Raw genomic sequence first — 21,116 nt, 5'->3', positions numbered from 1 at the left:
AAGGAAATGCCAGAGGTCAATCATGGATCTGTTACAAATCATCTGCCTTTTTATTTTTATTTTTCCCTGGACTCCTGGCCTAGAGGATGGTGAGTGGTTTCAATCTGTCCTGCTGTTTTGTTGCTTAAAATTGGTAATGTTAAGCAGCAAAACAGCAAGAGAGATTGAAATCACTCACCATCCTCTAGGCCAGGAGTCCCCCAATCTGTGGGCTGCGGCCTTTTGGCCACCAGTCCACGTAATAGCCCTACTCAAACGAGCATCACACCACGAGCGTCGCAGGCATTTGCTGTCCTGCTTGTGTGCCCCACTAATATGAGTGTTGCTGCAAGCGTCACAGCCACACTCGTACAAGTGTTGTTATGGGCACTCGCAGCCCCACTCTCACGAACAATGGGTGTTTGCGCAGACACATGCCCGAATGCATGCATGTGCCTGCCCTTCCAAAAAAAATCCCCTTTTCCCTCTTTCCCCCCACTCCAGTCCACCAACCCAAAAAGGTTGGGGAACTCTGCTCTAGGCCTCAAAATACTCTAGGTACCACTCAGAGTAACATTGATTAGAAAATCCTCCACATTCCTATTATTTTTTTCTACTGTTCTTGACATTTATATATTCAATACCTCTAATTCTAAGATTCATATTCACTAGTGAATGCTAAGGTTAGCTAATCAAGCTGTTGCTAGTTTATTTCATTATTACATAAAAGGAACCAGTAATTCACTGCTTGAGTTATTCATGTCTTTCAAACTAACATTCATGCCTTTTAGACTCTCAAGCCATTTGTATGATTGAGTTGAACTAAAATGAAATAATCAAGAGAGGCTAGGCAGCTCTTTTAAAGACCTGGGGTGTCTACAGGAAGTGGGTTTAAAAAAAAGTCAAGATGGCAGGTACAATTGTACAAAGGTTCAGCTCATTTTTGTTTGTGTGAAGTACACTGAAAGGGGGCAGAGCTTCAATTGTGCAGCTGCACCCACTATTTCTTCAGTTCACACCCCCCCCTGCACCATAGACTGCTAGTTTATCTGTTTCTCTGCTGTACTTTAGTCCAATAGGTAAAAATAGAGCTTATTTTCTATGTTGTATTAAATTTGGAAAAAGCTGTTTCGTGTTTCCTTTCTGAGTGATCTGCTTCTGTGGGACCTTCCATGATGGAAACTGACAGACTAGAACACTGGGTCATATCTAATAAAATGAAATTCAATATAGAGAAAAGTAAATCCCTACGCTTAGACAAGAAAAACCAAAAGTACACATATAGACTGGGTGAAACCAGGCTCAATAGCAGTAACTGTGAGAGGGATCTTGGAGTCTTAGTGGACAACCAGCTAAATATGAGCCAGCAGTGTGCAGCCGCCGCCAAAAAATCCTAAATTGCTTTAACAGAGGGATACAAACAAGATCAAGGGAGGCACTAATACCACTTTATAAAGCCTTAGTAAGACCACACCTAGAGTACTGAATTCAGCTTTGGTCACAACACTATAAAAAGATGTTGAGACTCCAGAAAAAGTAGAGAAGAGCAACCTGGATGATTAGGGGACTGGAGACTAAAACATATGAAGAACGGTTACAGGAACTGAGGCATGGCTTGTCTGGTGAAGAGAAGGACCAGGGGAGACATGATAGCAGTGTTTCAATATTTGAGGGGCTGCCACAGAGAGGAAGGGGTCAAGCTATTTTCCAAAGAACCCAAAGGCCAGACAAGGAATAATGAATGGAAACTGATCAAGGAGAGGTTCAACCTGGAAATAAGGAGAAACTTTCTGACAGTGAGAACAATCAACCCATGGAACAGCTTGCCCTCAGAAGTCTCCTGCTTGGGCAGGGGGTTGGACTAGAGGACCTACAAGGTCCCTTCCAACTCTGATTATCTGTTATCTGATTCTGCTTTAGATGTAATTGGCTGTGTGGCAAGCATTTCATCCTCAGACATAGCCTTAGAAAGAGTTGCCTATTTCCAACTTGTTTATTCGTGTATTATTAACAGACCCTTGATACTTAATGTAGCTGTTGCAAATAGGCAAGTATGTCAAACACAATGTAGAAGAGAAAAATGGCATGTAAAAAAAACTCATAGGTAGGAACGCTAAGAGTTCTCTCTCTAAAATATATAACTAAGGTATATGCACTGAGAGTCATAGCCTAGAAACTATTCTCTACTGCTCATTCCCTTTTTGTTTGCTTCTGAAGGGCTTTTGAAGATAGATGTAGGTCCTTTCATAAAGATTAATAAAGATTGCTAATGCCACTAGTCAGGTGGTCTGAAATATACATAGAAATGCTTGGTTGCCTTTTTGTCTCTATATAAGGCACCATGACTAGTCATTAGCAGGAACGGCCCCTTTTTAATCATTTTCTTTAAGGAGTCAGCTTAATTCATTTCTCATTTTGTCTGCTGGGCAGCCATTTTTATTAGCTGGAATCTGTCAGTTGTCTTTAGTGTCTTTATCTTCTCTGAAAATGAACTCTATCAATGCAAATTCCTATTTGAAATATATTCTGTGGCTATGGACTGTAGCCATTTAAGATGCTCTGCTTCTTACCACTATCCTTGCAGAGCAAAGTTTATTTCACCGTATTGCTTGCTATTCTGTTTTCCCAGCCTATGTTGAACACTGAACCTGCTTGAAAAATCAGTGGAATAAATAAATGGAAGGGTAGATAAACACTGGGTGCAGGTGGCCTCAAAGACACTCTCTTGTAATTAAAAAAAAAAGTCCAACTTTTTTTTCATACTAGTCACTAACTTTTGAATTCAATGCATTATCATTGCGATCATCTCATACTTATTTATATGTGATCAAAGATGAGACAACATTTGATGCAACAAAATGGATCTGTAATCATACAATTACTCACAATGTCAGGAACAATAGGCAGATAGAAACAAAGTACAAAATAAACTCTTTTAAAGATAATTTGGATTATCATCAGAAGAGGCAGAGCTCTCAACCACTAGGCACATCACAGCTGAACAGAGTGATACTGCCATTGGTAAAAAATTATACACACACACACAGGTTTTCAAGGATTCTATTTGCACCCTCCTGGAAATCAGATTAAGATTGCAGTGGAAGATTAGCAAGCAGGAAAAGTCTGGTGTATATATTTCTTTTGTCAGCAGCCTCAAAAAAGGCTTAAAGTTCAACCCCTCCCTAGGTCTAAAGATAATAAACATTGTTCAATCAAACACAAAAGAGAGGTGCTGATTCAATCAAAGAGAAAATAGATTAGTTAATAGAGATGCAGTTAATCTGGTTATTTAAAATTCTCACTTAGATTGAGCAAAATGAAATAATACTAGATTGGAAGCAATAAAAAGCATGCTGGTACCCATTGAATCTGCCACAAAGTCACTAAAATGCATAATTCCAATTAAAAAATCTTTAAAAAACACCCCAAAACAGAACATTATATACTACATTAAATAACAAAACGGGGAGTAAACCTGCAGATAGGTTGCAGACCCCAACAAGTATTGTAAAAATTCATGACAGAGCCCAATGCAAATCCAAGAAAGCAACAATATACCATTTAGAGATCGACTAGCAAAGATACACAGTTCAAGAAGCACAACCTTCACTGCTTCCTCATTAACAAAAAGTTGCAAATACAGAACCCAACAGCTATAATGTATATGCCCTAAATGTCAATTTCTTCCATCTGGAGCAAGCTGTAACAGCTGATTTGATTCATCTTGTTGAAAGATCTGGGAGGGAAGTATGTAATTCTACCCAAGCTTTTAAAGCAGCAATTTCCATAAAGCTATTCTATGTCTGGTTGAAATTTTGACACAATTACTTACCTCTATTATTAATCTAGATTATTTGAGTAACCTATGGATATATTGCCTATTTCCAACTTGTTTTCCCATTGGGTAGGAGATATAGAAGCATAGCCAGTCGCACCAACAGGTTGAAGAACAGTTTCTACCCATGGGCTGTCAGATTTCTGAACGGAATATAACTTCATGTCAACATAGTATGATAGACTTGCAGGTCCAGCACGTTGTGCAACAAGGTCACGTAGTGTAATAACATTGGGACTGGACTAGGGACTTCTGTCCTCACTGTGAGTTGTGTTGGGGGGTGTACGGGGGTGCACGAAGGGAGGCTCAGCCAATCTCATTGTACACATGTTGTACTCTTGACAATAAAGGTAATAATATCTGATTGAACATTCTATTGAGGAAATCACAGAAATGTCCAGAATAATTTCAGATTTCAACAGGAAATATAGAATCTGAAGCATACTTATTGCCCTTCAACCTGTAATGCTAATCCTCAATTATTGAATAAACAACTTAATTGTAGTACTCACTATGGCTGTCTGCCCAAGTCTGTAGATTTTTCCCCAGTATTCCAAAATTTACTGCACAGATGAAATGTTTGCAATCTAGAGATTTAAAGCTTGTTGAGGCTTTGCCATCTGCCTCAATTTTGGGAGGCATTTCATTCCCTATAGTTGCTAACATCAACTGATTTTCTAATACAGTAGTTAATGTATCTATTTGCTTTTTTATTCCAAATTGAAGAATAGACATTTCCCAAGACTGCCTTATGCAGATGTCACTGCGATTCTATCTTTAATACATGTATGACTAGAGAATAATCATTGTCTTGATCCAATACTTTCATGAGAAGTACCTGATTATTAATAACTCCCCAAAACAAGACTTTTCCCAACAAACCTAAAAACTTTAGATGAATCATTGATCACAGGAAATATCTTGGGGTTATATGGAAGAAGGGGCATTCATGCTGTTTATGAACTCAACTTGGTCAAAACATTAATTTAGCAAGTTTATGATTTCATTATTCATTAGTTACCATATATGCCGGCGTATAAGACGACCCGGCGTATAAGACGACCCCCAACATTTCCACTCAAAATATAGTTTGTTATATACGCCCCCTCTTCCGCACGCCTTCCACTTTTGCACTTTTTTTTTTTTTTTTGAGGCACTTTTGTCTACGTGGAAGCGAATCCGTGAAGCTGAAAGGAGCAGCCAGCCTTCTCCCAGCTCCCAAGGAGGCGAGCTCGCACCGCCCGGGCTCCGCTGAGGTATCCGGCTGGGGCTGTCAGGAGTTGTTACCGCTGGCGCGCTCCGCGGCTCCAGTCCGCGTTGCCTCGGGAAGGAAAGGCAAAAGGAAGAGCCGCGGCGGCGCTTGCAATGGCAGCAGCGGCTCCTGGTTTTGCCTTTCCCTTCCCGAGGCAACGCTGGACTGGAGCGCGAGCCGCGCCAGCGGAACAACTCCTGACAGCCCCAGCCGGATACCTCAGCGGAGCTCGGGCGGTGCGAGCCCTGTTTCCTTGGGAGCTGGGAGAAGGCTGGCTGCTCCTTTCGCTTCACGGGATCGCTTTCCACGGTGCGTAAAGATGCCTCAGCCGCTGGCAGCCGCAGTGCTTCCCAATTACTATTTGCCGGCGTATAAGCGACCCGGCATATAAGACGACCCCCAATTGGAGGCATCTTTTCAGGGTAAAAAGTCGTCTTATACGCCGGCAAATACGGTACTTGTCTATTAGCTATAACATTCTTCCAGGAAAAGGCTTCAAAACTATTACTTGAGGTATTCCTTGACTCATATTCTAGACTGCTTGAATCTGAGTAATCAAAGTTTCTTACTGCTGTACAGTAATTGGCATTCCTATATGTGTTTTAATGGGACTCTTAGGCAAGACTCTGGACTAATTAAGAGGAGAAACAAGAGCAAGATAATATTTAATTATTGACTGACATTCATTTATCTTCCAATTCGGCTGCAGCACTTTTCAGTCTTCCTGGCAGAAGTCCCTAAAGTAATAAATTATTTCAAGTGGCCTGTCCCTCACTATTTTATGTAGCCTTTGCTGGTTCCAGCTAAAAAGTCATGATGTGGCTCCTAGAAATTGAATTATAGCACCATCTGAATCAATTGTCCACTTTTTCAAGACATCAAATTAACTAATATTTAACTGAAGATTACATTCAATATGTAATTGAAGGTACAATTGGAACACTGTACCTGCATACAATGTTATACCACTTGGCCTTTACTAGCATGTTGCAATGTCCTGTGGTGCTCTTGTCTGTGTCCATGTGACACATAAAAAGTTTGAATTGATTATACATGAGGAGAGGGGAGGGGAGGGGAGTTTAGACACAGCCAACTTTTTAATTAGTAGGGAATCCAACTAATTTTGTGCTGCTGCTAAGAAAACTGACTGGATATATCCAAGGACTTGACAAGACAGGAGCTCAAAGATACTACTTTATATTAACTATATATAGTTAGCTTTTCATGTCTACTAAATGATCACTGGAGAAAAGCCATGCAATTTGACCTTGATCTTCTATTCTAAAGAGTTGAAAGGAGCCAATCTGGCCACCAAGTTCAATCCCCTGCTCAATAAATGAATCCATTCTAAAATGTCTGCTGGCTCTCTAGCTTTTGCCTATGAAAGGGGGGCCTATAGTTCTATTGTCAAACATCTTTCACTGTTAGGTTCAACTGGAATCTACCTTCTTGTAACTTAAAACCACTACTTTGTATTTATTTTATTTATTTATTTGATTTGCCAATTGTTTACAAGATAATAAGTATAAATGTATACATAGTTGTGAATACATGAAATGGGTACATATAAGAAAAATAAAAGAAGAATAAGAGAAACAATAGGACAGGGACGGTAGGCACGTTGGTGCGCTTATGCACGCCCCTACAGACCTCTTAGGAAAGGGGTGAGGTCAATAGTAGACAGTCTAAGGTTAAAGTTTTTGGGGTTTGGGGAAGAAACTACAGAGTCGGGTAGAGTATTCCAGACATTGACCACTCTATTGCTGAAGTCGTATTTCCTGCAATCAAGTTTGGTGCGGTTAACTTTGAGTTTGTATCTATTGTGTGCTCTTGTGTTGTTATGGTTGAAGCTGAAGTATTCATTGACAGGTAGGACATTGCAATGTATGATTTTATATACCATGCTTAAATCAGACCGAAGACGGCGTAATTCAAGGTTTTCTAGTTCTAGAATTTCAAGTCTGGTGGCATAAGGTATTCTACAACGAGTAGAGGAGTGGAGAACTCTTCTTGTGAAATATTTCAGATTTTTATCTTTTCCTATGTAGCATTTTTCCAGGTATTTGAAAAATGTTATTATATTTCCCCAAAATGTACAATTGTTTATTGAAATTCAAAATGGAAGAAGAAATGGTTAAGGAGAGCATGATAACATGGACTAAAAATTGTGGCTACAATATTGAATTAAAACAACGGGAACGAATTTGGCGAACTAACTATAAATTAATGTTATCAGTCTCATATAAAAAAAATATTTATAAAATGTTTTATCGCTGGCACCTCCCACCAGCAAGACTTGCTAGGATGTTCCCTAATATGTCACCCAAATGTTGGAAGTGTAACTTTAGCCAGGGAACTTATTTTCACATGTGGTGGAAATGTCCTAAAGCCCAAAAGTACTGGTCTAAGATACAGACATGGTTAGAAGAGATGACAAAACTAGAGATTAAATTCAACCCAGAGACCTTTCTACTTGGAATGACAGAATGACATGGAGCAAAAACCACCAGCATCTGATATCACATATAATTACAGCAGCAAGGATAGTCTTTTCCCAAAACTGGAAATCAGCAATGACACCCACGGACCTGGCAATAACTAATAAAATCCACCAATATGCAGAAATGGTTAGACTAACCATGTTATTAAAAAATAAGGAAGAGGGGGAGTTTCTTACAATTTGGAATATATGGTACAAATGGTTGTATAAAAAGGAAGTAAAGATGTCTAGTGAAACTGATTAAACAAACAACAAGGGAAAATGGAAATTAGGATAAATGTATATATAGTTATGTATATATGTAAAGTAATATAATTAAATAAATATTGTATTATAATTGTAATAACATAAAAAGTAAAGATTTAAGAAACAAGTTATACATTTACTTGTAACAAATGACTTTAATTGACACTAATAGGAATGTACACTGCTATGAAAACGTTGCAAAAATGTGAGAACATGTTTCTTTTTTAAAATATTTTTTTAAAAACTTTCAATAAACATTATTAATAAAAAAAGAAAAAGAAAAATGTTATTATATTTCCACCCCATTTTCACTTCTTGGAGTAACACATTTCCAATTTCTTCAAACTCTCTTCTAGCTTTTTTGTTCTCCGATAGCTCTTTTGTTCATCCTGATGGCTCTACTCCGAGTTTGTTCCAATCTGTCAGAATCGTTGTTAAAGTACAGGTAGTCTTCAATATACAACAGTTCGTTTAGTGACTGTTCAAAGTTACAACAGCACTGAAAAAACTGACTTATGACCATTTTTCACACTTCTGACTGTTGCAGAATCCCTGTGGTCGCATGATTTATATTTGCATGCTTGACAACTGATTCCTATTTATGATGGTTGCAGTATCCCAGACTCATGTGATCCTCCTGACAAGCAGTCAATGGGGAAACCAGATTCACTTAACAACCGTGTTACTAATTTAAGAACTGCAGTGATTCACTTAACAAATGTGGTGAGAAAAGTCGTAAAATGGAGCAAACTCACTTAAGAAATAACATAAATTACGGGCTCAGTTGTGGTTATAAGTTGGGGACTACCTATATATGCACAAAAGGAGATGAAGTATACAAGGTGGGATCTGCCCATTGCAAAGATAAGTAAAAATATTATTTCTAATGATTTAAGCAGTTTTAAATTTACCTTTGCCTTTTCTGTAGCCACCGCTCTGTGATTTGTATTGTAAACAAGTATAATTCTAAGATTTTCCCAAATACTATTGCCAAGACTGTTCTCTCCTGTTTAATACCTATGAATTTGATCTTTGCTTCCTAAACGTATATATTTGCATTATTTCTGTTATAATTCATCCTATTCCTTTCATCCCATTTTTTCCTAACGTATCAATAGCATTTTGAATTTTTGCCTTCTCAAGTATTTGGTATCCTACCCAATTTTGTGTCTTTTACAAAAATGATAAGCATTCTTTCTACTTCTTCATTCAAGAATTTAATACAAAAATGTTGAACAGAACAGGCCTCAAGGGCCTTAATTGAATTTCAGTTTCAATTTGTCTGCAGCACTGCTATGACTTGTTAAGGAAGTTACCCCATCCAAGAGTCCCTGCAGATTTTACTCGATTTTTCTCATTGCTAACTATAGCGGCCCTCAACTCCATTTCCCCATCCAAAAAATGAAGTAAAATTTGACTGCCTAAGTTTTGTTTTTCCTTTATCCAACTGACTACTGAAAATCACTGCAGGGTGTTCAAGGTTAGAGTTGTGATCTGTCCTGGATTTTTTGCAGGTATTAGTGGTAAACGGGCTTGCCTGTAATTCCCTGCCCATAACTTTTTAAAGACAGGGCCAAGATTTTTCATAGACAATAAATAGCATGCAGGTTTGATCAACTCATCCTTCAGTACCTGAAGACAGGAAGGGCACTAGGATTTATGTAGTCTGGAAATTGAATCTAATTCAAACTAAATAAGCAATTTTAGGAACTTTCATCTTCCTGTTCAAATTGCCTGATGGAACATATTTCATTTTCTCAAAACAGATTGCTCCAAATAGGAGTTGTGTAGTTCCAATTTTTCCTACATATTAGCATTCTGTTGTTTTTATTCAGCATTTAGTATACTGATATATTCCTTTTATTTTGAATATATCTAGATAAGCTTTTCATTGTTTTTAGTATCCTCCACCAATCTCAGCTCATTCCTTACCAAAACAATGTATTTAGCATTTTAATTGCATAAAATAATTAACCACATTTTTCCTTCAATGCCTAAAAGATAAATATTTTTGTAGACTCCAAAATGGGCATTGAACAAAGCACAAATTGATCTCCATATATTAGGCTCAAGAAAACTATTAAACTTTAAAAATATAAACAGTAAATGTTTCTAATATATTCTGTTTGGCTACCACCATATTACTAACAAAGATCAAAGGTTGATTAAATAGTTGTGATCTATACATAAATACTGTTAAAATGCGAGATGGTTTCTTTTACAATCAACTTGTGAAAATGTTTACCCTTACAAATATTTATCTATTTTAAACACATCTTTGTTCTCCATATCAATGAAATGCTTTAGGGGTAGAATAAAACATAGTTGTCCTGCAACTTATGATTTATTTTAAACTAGAATATTAAAAAACCAGATTGTGAAAGATGTTGGCAATCAGCTAAACTGACTCTTGCTTTGAAAACTAAACTGAACTAAGCTTATCATTCTAACTTCTTCCATGAAAATATTTCCTTTTATATTAACTGTTCTAAAAGCCATTCTTCCTGGAATTGAGATTAAATGCCACTTTTATATACCAACATATTCTCTGGTTTTTCTTCTACCATCTTCTAGAAACTTATATTGTTAAAATGGCTAATCTTCATGAAACTCAAATTATATACTTTTTTGGTATAACTTGTATTTATTTGCACAGAAATGGAAAATAGTTTTTAATATCAAGGACTGTTTATGTTTGGTAATGATGCAGAATCCAGTTTTAAAACAGATTCAGGAAATGTTTAGTTCAAGATGGAAAAAAAACACTCAGTGCACATCCAATACAATTTTTATATAATACCTTGTAATGTCTTTAATATAAAAAAATAGTGAAACCTGGTAAACTTTTATTTAAGAAGAACATTACAATACCATTTGCAATTATTTTTAAAACAAGACCCTAATAACTAAACTAAATGAAACCAGGCAATAAGTTTCACACACTCACTGAAATACTTTTGTTGTTGTTGTTTTAAAAAAAGGGGGGAACATTTTTATCATGGCTTCACAGTTCCTGATTGCTGGTATAAAATATTAAATTTGAAAGTTACCTACCAAACAATAGCTTTCCACTGATTCCATATCTTTTTAATCTAACTCTTCAGATTAATATTTTTCAAACTTAGAAACAATGTTCAACTTGTCAAGTAGAAAACAAATCTTAGTTCCTGATGCGGCATTCCAAAAAAAATGCACTTAAGTATTTACAGAATATTTACACCAAACATATTGTCTTGTAGAATTCTAAACAATTCTACTATTTTCTTGGTCAGAAGAGATATGTTATGATGACAGCCGAGGCCTTTTAGGTGGTGGTGGTGGCATGAGTTCAGTGTCAGGATCTAGATGATGTTTACGTGGCTGTCCTGGAGTTGCTGCCATACATTTTTGAATGAATTCAAAAAGGAATTCCTTTGTTACTGGATGTTGTATACTGTTGCATACAGCTGGAAGGCAAATAACACATTGTGAGATGGAGAAGAGCAAGAAAACACATTTATTCACAGTTGCATTAACAGAGAATGGAGATTCTCAAAATCCAGTGGATCCAAACCAACTGCCTTGCAAACTTTTATGAGCATCATGACAACATAATCCATGCAGTGAAACTCAAAGAAAGTTTTATCCATATGCAACCATGTTCAACTAGTTCAAAAGAAGAAGCTTCCCATCACAATGTTCCTATAAAGGTCAATTTCTACACCGAAACCTAAAACTCCTCAGATCCCCAAAACCAGAAATTTTGATATTTTTTCCTCCAGTCTCTGAGACTTCTACCATTTCAGATAGGTGGTTATCCACTCTTTTCTTAAAAATCTCCAGTGATGAAGCACTTACAACTTCTGAAGGCAAGCTAGTCTATGTATTTATTGTCTTCGTTCTTAGGAAGTTTCTTCTTAATTCCAGGCTGCTTCTTTCCTTGATTAGTTTCCATCCATTGTTTCTTGTCCTGCCCTCTGCTGCTTTGGAGACTAAGTTAACCCTCTCTTCTTTCTGGCACCTCCTCAAATAGTGGAATATTGCTGTCATGTCATCCCTAGACCTTCTTTTCTCTAAATTGGCCATACCCAAATCCTGCAATCGTTCTTCATGTTTTTGTCTCCAGGCCTTTAATCATCTTAGTTGCTATTCTTCCCACTTTTTATCCAGAGTCTCAACATCTTTTTTGTAATGTGGTGATCAAAACTGAATGCAATATTCCAGATATGGCCTCACTAAGGCTTTATAAAGCAGTACTAATACTTCGTGTGATTTTGAGCCTCTTGTTTATACAATCAATTATTGTATTAGCTTTTTTGGCTGTTCCCACACACTGCTAGCTCATGTTTGATGAATTGTCCAAAGGACTCCAAGGTCCCTCTCAAAGTTACTGTTTTTGAGCCAGGTTTCACGAATCTGTACTTGTATCTTTGGTTTTTTTCCTGCCTAGGTATAAAACCTTGATAGGGTCCATTGTTCAAGACTGTCAAATCTTTTTGGATCCTGAGTTTGTCTTCTGGGGTGTTGATTATTCCTGCCAGCTTAGCGTCATCTGCACTATACTCTACTGAATCCTGCAATAAACAGCCTGGTATGTTTCTTGTAACTATGTAATAAATTTTGATATAGTATTTTTGGAAACATTGGTCTAAAACAGGGGTGGGCAAACTACAGCCCGTGGGCCACATCCGGCCCGTTGGTCTTTTTAATCCGGCCCGCCGAAGATTGGTACAGAATTAAGGTGTGATGTGAATGATTGAATGATTGCATTCATTTGATTTTGACTTGTAATGACAGGCATTTCGACACCAGGTGGCGGCCCGTCTGTCAAATTTTAAAAGTCAATGAGGCCCCTCGAGCCAAAAAGTTTGCCCACCCCTGGTCTAAAAGGTTAACTTATTACTGTTAAGAAGCAATTAAAACAAATTTTAAACACATTTAAATATTTTCTATTAATTGTAAGTGTATTATGCTTAGACATTTGCAAGCAACATATTATTTGGGGAAAAGTATATATCTTAAGTAATTTCATGTTTTTGTGGAAAATATTGGCACCTAAACTGTACAAATATGGAATCCTTAACAGCATGTAACTATGGGTTTTATGCATAAATAGTGACGTTAATAAAAGTTAGTATCACTTGATACTTAAATATTTTTTTGGAACTTAAAATATTTTTTGTAACTTTTATTACAACATACCAATAGTATTTTTCCTCTGAATTTTTCAAAATAAATTTTTGCCACATGAAGTGTACAGTTAAAATGCATTTTAGCTCAATCTATTCAACAACGACAGTAATAATTTGTAATGATTTTTAAGCATTTGCCTTAGGATGAATCTTATTGTCTTATATTTTTAGTAGATTATTTTTAATAATAGTAGGAAAATTCAAATGTACTACATAAACAATTATTTTTCATAATTTTAATATCTTATTTCCCATGCTTTACACATTAGTTTTCACTGAGTAGTATCTGTCTTAATTTGAATATGATTGAAAGTGCCAGACAAGAGAAGACCACTTGATATGAACGCTCCATGCCAGTCCAAGTCTCATTTTTAAATATGCATGAGTCAAACTGCAGTTCTGAACTCCAATTTTTATTGAAGCCAAAAGAACTCAAATTATGAGTCTTAAGAGTCTTTGCAAAAAAAAAAAAAAAAAGGTTATTTTTACTGGCTAAAGTTTAATAACAAAATGCAGATACAGAACCAATTTATTGCACTTACCCATTGCTGTACTGTAAGCATTGGGAAAACTTTTGTCTATCCTTTGTCTCATAAAGACCCAGCTGTTGTTTTCAAACTTGCATTCTATTATTTTATTATCATATTGCTTCAAGTCTTTTGTTACCTGTTTTTAAATATTTTTTGTTGCAAATGAAAAAAGAAAGTCAATTTTTTTCTTAAATTCAGATCATGATAAAAGTAGAAAACAGTCAAGTTAAATTTCAATTTACGAATATATATTGAAATTATTTTTGAATACATAACATCCCTATGGGCATATAATTTTTTTAAGGGGAAAAATCCTAGAATGCAGAAATGCAAAGGATTTCTGTTCAAATCACAAGACGTTTTATTCTTGATGTAATTACGGTACATCTACAGAAACAGAATATAAAATAGAACACAGGAAATTGTGTCTATTGTGTTATTTAATCAGAATATATTCCATAAGATCCCAAAACATCCCACTTAGATTTCTAAATATGTTATACTTGTCATTTGAATCAGTAAACCTATACTAAAATCGATTTTTAAAATTGTCCAACATTTCTGTAATCCTATGTCTTCTCAAACTAACAATAATTATGGTCACGATTTTATCACTGTACAAATTTACAATGATAAAATTCCCCACTGGTATAAGTTACAAAACCGCTTTCCATCTGTGTGTAACTAAGTAACTGATGGGAAATCTATGGCCTCCGGATGTTGATAACTGTAGCTTCCAATATTCATTTCCATTAATATCCTGATTGGGGCTGCAGGGAATTATAATTTAACACATTTGAGAATCAGAAATGCCATATACTTGTCTTAATGCCTTTATAATAAAATAATTTGAATGCTTCCAGGGTTGGTTTTATTTAAAAAAAAGTTAAACCATAAGCAGATATCTTTCAAGCTGCATTTTACTATTAGATTAACACTAAATCATAGAATTACTTGCATCCACTTAACATTTTATTTGTTTTGAATACTTTATCTTATGCACCTTATTAGCCATGCAAAATTTTGGAGTAGCTATGGTAACCTCTGTTGTTGAACATATTTTATTTTTCTAAACAAAACCCATACTATTCTTGTTTTCATTATATGAGAAATGGTTTCTGTACTAGAGTGGAAATGAATAGCCTAATCTTGTCCCAAGGCAATATTTTATAATACTTCCTTTGTTTTTTCATATATATTTTATTGAGAATTTTCAACAACAGATAAAACCTAACAAGAATTAATGTAAAGAAAAGAAAGAGGAAAAGAGAGAGAGAAAACAAAGCCAAAACTAAAAAATGAAAAGAAAAATGAAAAGAAAGAGAAGGAACTAACTTCTGATTGTATAGATACCCTGCAGTAAAAAGCTTGGGTCTTTCCAATAATTGGTGATAGAATTCCAAGGGCACTCACTGGTGATATTTTGATGATCAATGTCCCCAATTCTTTCTTCTACTATTAATTCAGCCTTCTCCAGGGTTAATTGGCTTAAAGATTCAGGATAAGCACAACTTCAAAGTTCTGCTATATAGATACAGGGCCAATGAGATTGGTAGCTGTAGGATCCAACTTGATTCTAAATACTGAGATTAGAATCCTACACCAGGCCTGACTCTTAATACTTAGTACATTAGCTTCAAGCCTCAGTACTGTACTGGGAGACTGAACAAAATCCTAAAAAAATTTCAATGGCTTCATAAATGCTCAGATATGTGTATGGGTCAAGTTGTATCCCAGTTGGGTAATTGTTTTAGCTGTAAACAATTTAACCGCTGCTGGAATGTAATATGCCCTGTTGCCTATAAAATTTAATTATTGTTTGTGTGTTCTTTTGAGCAGTAGAAGTGGCATAATTTTCCTGGGTTGTTAATGTCCTGGAGGCCTGAAATACTATGCCCAAATATTAAATATCTGACCTGCTCTAATTCATGGGAACCAATTGTCCATTTGTGCTTTTGTCTTTTGTTAGGAAAAAATCTAAAACTTTGGATTTATCATAAACTGATTATAAATTGTTCCTCATTACAGTAGGATGCCAGGGTTCTCAATGCCTGCTTCATGCCTACAGAAGTATTTCAGCTTAACTAATATTTCTAGTAACTAGTAACACTACTGTTGAAACAGCAAGGTATTATTTTGTCCTGAAGAAATTTTACAAATTCTCAAATGCATTTCCAATTTTTCCCCATCCTTTTAATTTTAAACTATTATCATTTCTGTAGTAATTTAAATTTATTTAAATCTAATCATCACAAGCGCTTCCTTCTAACCCCATCCAGCTGTATAAACACCAGTAATTCATATCACCACCACCGTAGCCACTATATTGATTTCTGGTGGGTCAATGGATTTAAATCTTTTTAGCAGAAGTGACATCATGAGAAATGCTGGGAGTTTTAACCAGTAAGTTATCCATCACAAAATAGGGTTGGAATCATTCCCATTTTGTTAGCATGATTAACTGCCCAATGTGTCCATCCATAATCTTTTTTATAGCATATCACATATATGTCACAAAAAGCAGTTTTTAGCCAGATGGTTTTCAGTTGTGGAATCAGCTAGTCACATTCAGGAAAATATACACTTTCCCAATCCACAGTGAATATGATTGCCCACAGAAAAAACATTAGGCTACTAATGACTTGAAAATGCATATTAACTGGTAACCACTGCCAGGTAAAATTTATCTCTAGCTAGCTAAGTCCATCCATCCATTTCCTGTTGAAGGAGGAAAATATGTTAGTGAACCACCTGTTTGAGAAGGAAAAGGGAAGGGAAGAAAGTTTATTATAGTCAATGACTTTCACAAATCAGCATTCTCTATAAAGCTCTGTCATAATTTATCATTCTTATGGTGTTCACAGAATTGAAATAGCAGAAAATTATGTGCTTGCTCTATTTCACTGTGACAATTAAATGGGATTATTAACTAACTAACTATGTACTTGCTTGGCCATTCATTAACAATCTGGAAGATCTTTCCAGAAAATGATAACATCTGTCAGAACAACAACCTAAATGCATTTTCCTAACTGAAAGCGCTGATCAGTTTAAACAATGATATGTTACTATAATTATTCTGAATATGCTTGGAAGGAGGGGAGGGGGAGAAAACATTCCCCCCCCATGTAATTTATGCTATCACTATCTACTATAATCACTGGTCCAACCTACAAATCACAACTGAGTAATATCAGAAAGTAACACTGTTGTAAAAATTAGGCTGACTTAGATTCATCAATACTAGCCATTAGTAAAAAGATTGTTCTTGTTTTGCAAAGCAGACCCTCCAGAATTCTCTGCTTTTCTTATCCATTAAAACAGGAACAAGCAATCTTTGGAAAATGGACTACGTTGTATGTGTGTGTTTTGTTTTATTTTTAATTAACCTTCAAGGGCCACTTGATACAAGGGATAACATTATTAGAAGAAGCCATCACCTTTTCCTCCTTTTCTTCCATAAATGTGAAAAAACAGTCATAAATCAATTTTTCTAGGGCCTTTGCTTTCCACTGAGGACTTGTATACTGCATGAGCCAGAAAGAGGGGTGTGAAAATATCTACAGACCCTCACATCCTGGACATAAACTGTTTCAACTCCTCCCCTCAAGATCACGTTATACAGTATTGCACGCCAAAACTAGACACAAGGACAGGTTTTTCCATCATTCAATCAATATGCTAAATCACTAATTCCAACAACACTGTCTATGCCCTATGTCAAACCACATAGTAGGGCTGTATTACTTCTTCTTCTTCTCATCTTTCCTATTACTTATTTCCTTAGCTTCTTATAACTTTGTTGATTGTATCTCATGATTTATGTTGATTGCCTTTATGTAGTATCTTATTATATCCTCTGAGTTTATATCCTCTGATTTATGATGATTGTATTTTATGATTATGATCATGATTTATCTCTTGTTGCTCATATGTACACTGAGAATTTATGCCCCAGAGACAAATTCTGTATGTGTCTAATCACATTTGACCAATAAAAAATTATATTCTATTCTACTCTACTCTACATTTTCTATTTATATAATCATATATAAAAAGAATCTCCAAAACCAAAAAGAAAAAAAGAAAAAGCAAGGAATCTTTATCTGTAAATGTTTATATAATAATATAGTCCAAATATATTTTAAAAATAACTGTCAGATATATTTTGCAAAACGGGCTCCAAATCACGATGTAAGATTAGCTGAACTGCCACAGCAAATGAGCAATTCAGAGGTATAAGATAATGACTTCTTTCAGTTCTATTCTTTAATTTAAAAAATACTGTCCTTCATCATTTCAAATCCTTTTAGATAACAATGTTTCTTCATAAAGCCCCTCTTCAACCACAGCCTCCCAGTTGGCATAGCATGGAGGAAATCCAATACATGTTTCTGTTAAAACAGCAGGGAATCCATTTTTTTTGGTGCCTGGGAATCTACTTGTTTACTTTGTAGCTGATGGCTGCAGAGAAGAAGGGCGATGAGATGATGCTACTAGTAAGGCATGGACCAAATATCTGAAATGTAATTATACTTTTAAAGATGTTTTAACCATATAGGAGGCATCTTTCAACTGCATGCTAAAATCAGCAGTGCATCATGCCACTAAATGTTGGTAGCTCACTGCTGCTGGAGAATAGTGGAGGGGGACTGATTATGTATGTGCTAACAGAAGCATCTTCTTCTAAGGAACTGGAAGGGAGAATGCTCCTGTTTCCCGCACTCCCCTGCCAAATACATTATAAATAATTTGCAGGGACACAGAAAGTAAAACTCCTGCTAACACAATATTAGCGTCTATCATTTGTAATGTTCCTGAAAAAGAATGACAAGCCATTGTTTGTCATTTTAAATATATACTTAAAAGTCAATGAAAGTGACTTATAAATCCATATAAAATTGGTGTGCTTATCAAGAAGCAAGTATAGATTTCAATTTTCTCACTGTATATATATTTGATGTTAACTGCGGTCTGCCCTATATATTAAGAGAAATGTCCTATATATAGTATATAGAATTAAAATGTCTCATTAAAATGACAATTTCTACGTATGAATAAATCATTTAAATCATATGGAAAGTATGGAAAAAATAAACAGGAATCCTTTAACACTTACTGTTATTTATTGTTTCACATAAAACTGAAAAACCAGGTAATTGAAATAGTTTTCTTCAACTGTGCTTCGCTTCCTAGCAGCTAGCTTTATTCAAGTTTTTTTCACCAAAAAAAATTAAATGAGATTTCAACCCTGGAAACAATTATACTAAAGCTGCCAGAAAATGTGTTTGCTTTGTTAAATTGAGCTTCAAAAGTATTTCAATTGAACACACATTTGTAATTGCAAGTAAGGCCTATTCTTATATCCAATTCAAAAACGCTTATTTTATTACAGCTTATTACAAATATGGTGTCTAAAATGCAACAGCATGACTCTTCCATTTCTAGCCCATAATTTTATGATAATTATATGTAATAGTATGCATGAGCTGGTTTCTGTTCCTAACAAAGACCCAGATTGGCACGATAGGAGTTCTGCTTTCCCTATGGTATAATACTTGCCTGCATAGGAACATTCTACAATAAGAAGAGATAAATTTAATCATGTGCTCTCAGTTTTAAATCTTTTCATCTGGCTGCAGTATACCAAAAGAATAAACATAATCTCCAAAGACTAATTATGGTATGTTTTCAGTAGCCAAGGTTGGCAACTATGAAATATGTCTTTTATTAACTATCTCACATTCAAATGTTATTATGGAAATCATCAGTTAAATCCTACAGAACATGAAATTATCTGAAAGCAATTTCATTCAGGCAAGATTCCAGTCACTTTCCTATAAATTAAATGATCGTGCCAGTGTTATATTTTAAAATATTATATAATTTTGTTTTTGACTTAATCATAGCCAGTTTATCTTGCTATCATTTCAACAGGATTCTTGTTTCATGTGGAAATTTTCTTCCTATAAGATTTGGTACTCCAGTTAAAGTATCACCTAAAATATCGACTCTTCTAGTTGCTTTATTTAAAAAAAAGTAAGTGCTTAAGAATTTAAACTGATTCTTAAAAATTAAATATTTCCATAACATGGTTAAGAGAACCTGGGTGGGAAAGAGAGAAAAAAGAGCATCAAGAACACCTGATTAGTTATGCTCATCTCCCTGGAGCATGTATGTAGATATTTGATCACCACCTCTTAAAATAGAATATGTATATAACAAAACAGCTAAAATAATTTTTTTGAGAGGGGTATTTCAATCTTTCTCAGAGGAAAACATAAACTATCTGTAAATTTAGACTGGTTTTTCTCCCTCTTAAAATTTAGGATCATTTCTTAAAATAAAATGTATTGATATTCAGAAGCATTAAAAGCTAAATTGCTTATACAAAGCATAGCTAAACTATGGGATTTGCTGCCATCAGACCAACTGATAAACAGCAATTTAGCCAGTTTTGAAAGAGGACTGGATAAGTAAATAGAGTATTAGGGTATTAATGGTACTAACCTTGATAACTCTTTATTACACCTAGAATTGTAGGCAGCATGTCTTAAATATAAGATGCTAGGAAACAACAGTGGAAACAACTGTTGTCTTCCTCTTTGTGACAGTATTATTATTCTCTCTACAATAATTACAGCGATAGTAATGGTATTTAGGCTTATATACCACCCCATAGTGTTTTACAGCACTTTCTGAGCATGTTAAAAGCATTATTTGCATACTAGCCCCCACAATCTGGGTCCTTATTTTACCAACCTCAGAAGGATGGAAGTCTGAATCAACCTTGAACCCAGTCAGGATCAAATTCCAGACTTTGCAGTTAGCCTACAATGTTGCATTTTAACCACTGTGCCACCAGGGCTCCTAATATAGATATTAACCTGGAATTATTTAATCCTCATGAAAAAGATGAGTATGTCAGATTCAAATACATTAATTCAACCAAATGTCTGAAAAAGAATCGACTTAAGAAAGTAAAGAACATAATCATTTTAAAGTATAAATACTTTACTGAAATGTTTTAAAATAAGTTGCTTATTTTTCACAAAGTTGCAAATGCTGAGCATATGAATGGTACAGCGCACATGCACACACACACACACACACACACACACACACCCATAACTTTACCTAGGCAAAACTTACAAAGTTAACTGCTATTACCTTAATTTCTGCAAAAGGTCTCTCTAAACTTCCAACATAAAGGAATCCGACGTTCCGTGGTAGAAGTCTAAAAAAATAAAATGTCTAATTAAAAGCTGTCTTAATACCACCATGCATGTTTTGATAAGTACATGTAAAGTAATCTATCCTGGCCTATATATACTGTATATTTTAGTTAATATACCCAGAACTGAAGTAATACTATAAAATCTAGTAATATATCAAAGTCCATGCTTGTCAGAAGGCAAACTCCAGAAAAGTAATTATTATGCTTATCAAAGCATGAGCTGTTAAGGAATGGACAAAACTCACTTCATTATTTCTACAAAAAATGAGTACTTAACCCAAAAAAAAAAGGTTACATGTTTGGAATAAATATAAAATTCTCAAAAGAGTACAATTTTCTAATTCATTGCCGAAAAACAACCCCAAA

The 21,116-nt window shown here is 35.2% G+C and overlaps 1 protein-coding gene across 1 annotated transcript in view; it reads right to left on the bottom strand.

Annotated features, from left to right (window-relative positions):
• Positions 1-10,593: 10,593 nt before the first annotated feature.
• RNGTT (RNA guanylyltransferase and 5'-phosphatase) overlaps positions 10,594-21,116 on the bottom strand; it is a 121,023-nt gene continuing 110,500 nt past the window's right edge. Inside the window, exons 14-16 of the mRNA XM_026666545.2 lie at positions 20,684-20,750; positions 13,526-13,649; positions 10,594-11,258 (exon numbers count right to left, since the gene is read on the bottom strand). Of these exons, the coding sequence (XP_026522330.1) occupies positions 11,095-11,258; positions 13,526-13,649; positions 20,684-20,750 (355 nt within the window). The 3' untranslated portion in view covers positions 10,594-11,094. The remainder of the gene's footprint in view (positions 11,259-13,525; positions 13,650-20,683; positions 20,751-21,116) is intronic.

The sequence above is a fragment of the Notechis scutatus genome, chromosome 1, assembly GCF_049901735.1.
Source record: "Notechis scutatus isolate UNSWTSFEM ecotype Mainland chromosome 1, rNotScu1.2, whole genome shotgun sequence".
NCBI classification, from domain to species: Eukaryota; Metazoa; Chordata; class Lepidosauria; order Squamata; family Elapidae; genus Notechis; species Notechis scutatus.
The sequence above is the reverse complement of the archived record's forward strand: the minus strand, read 5'-3'. Positions and strand labels throughout refer to the sequence as shown.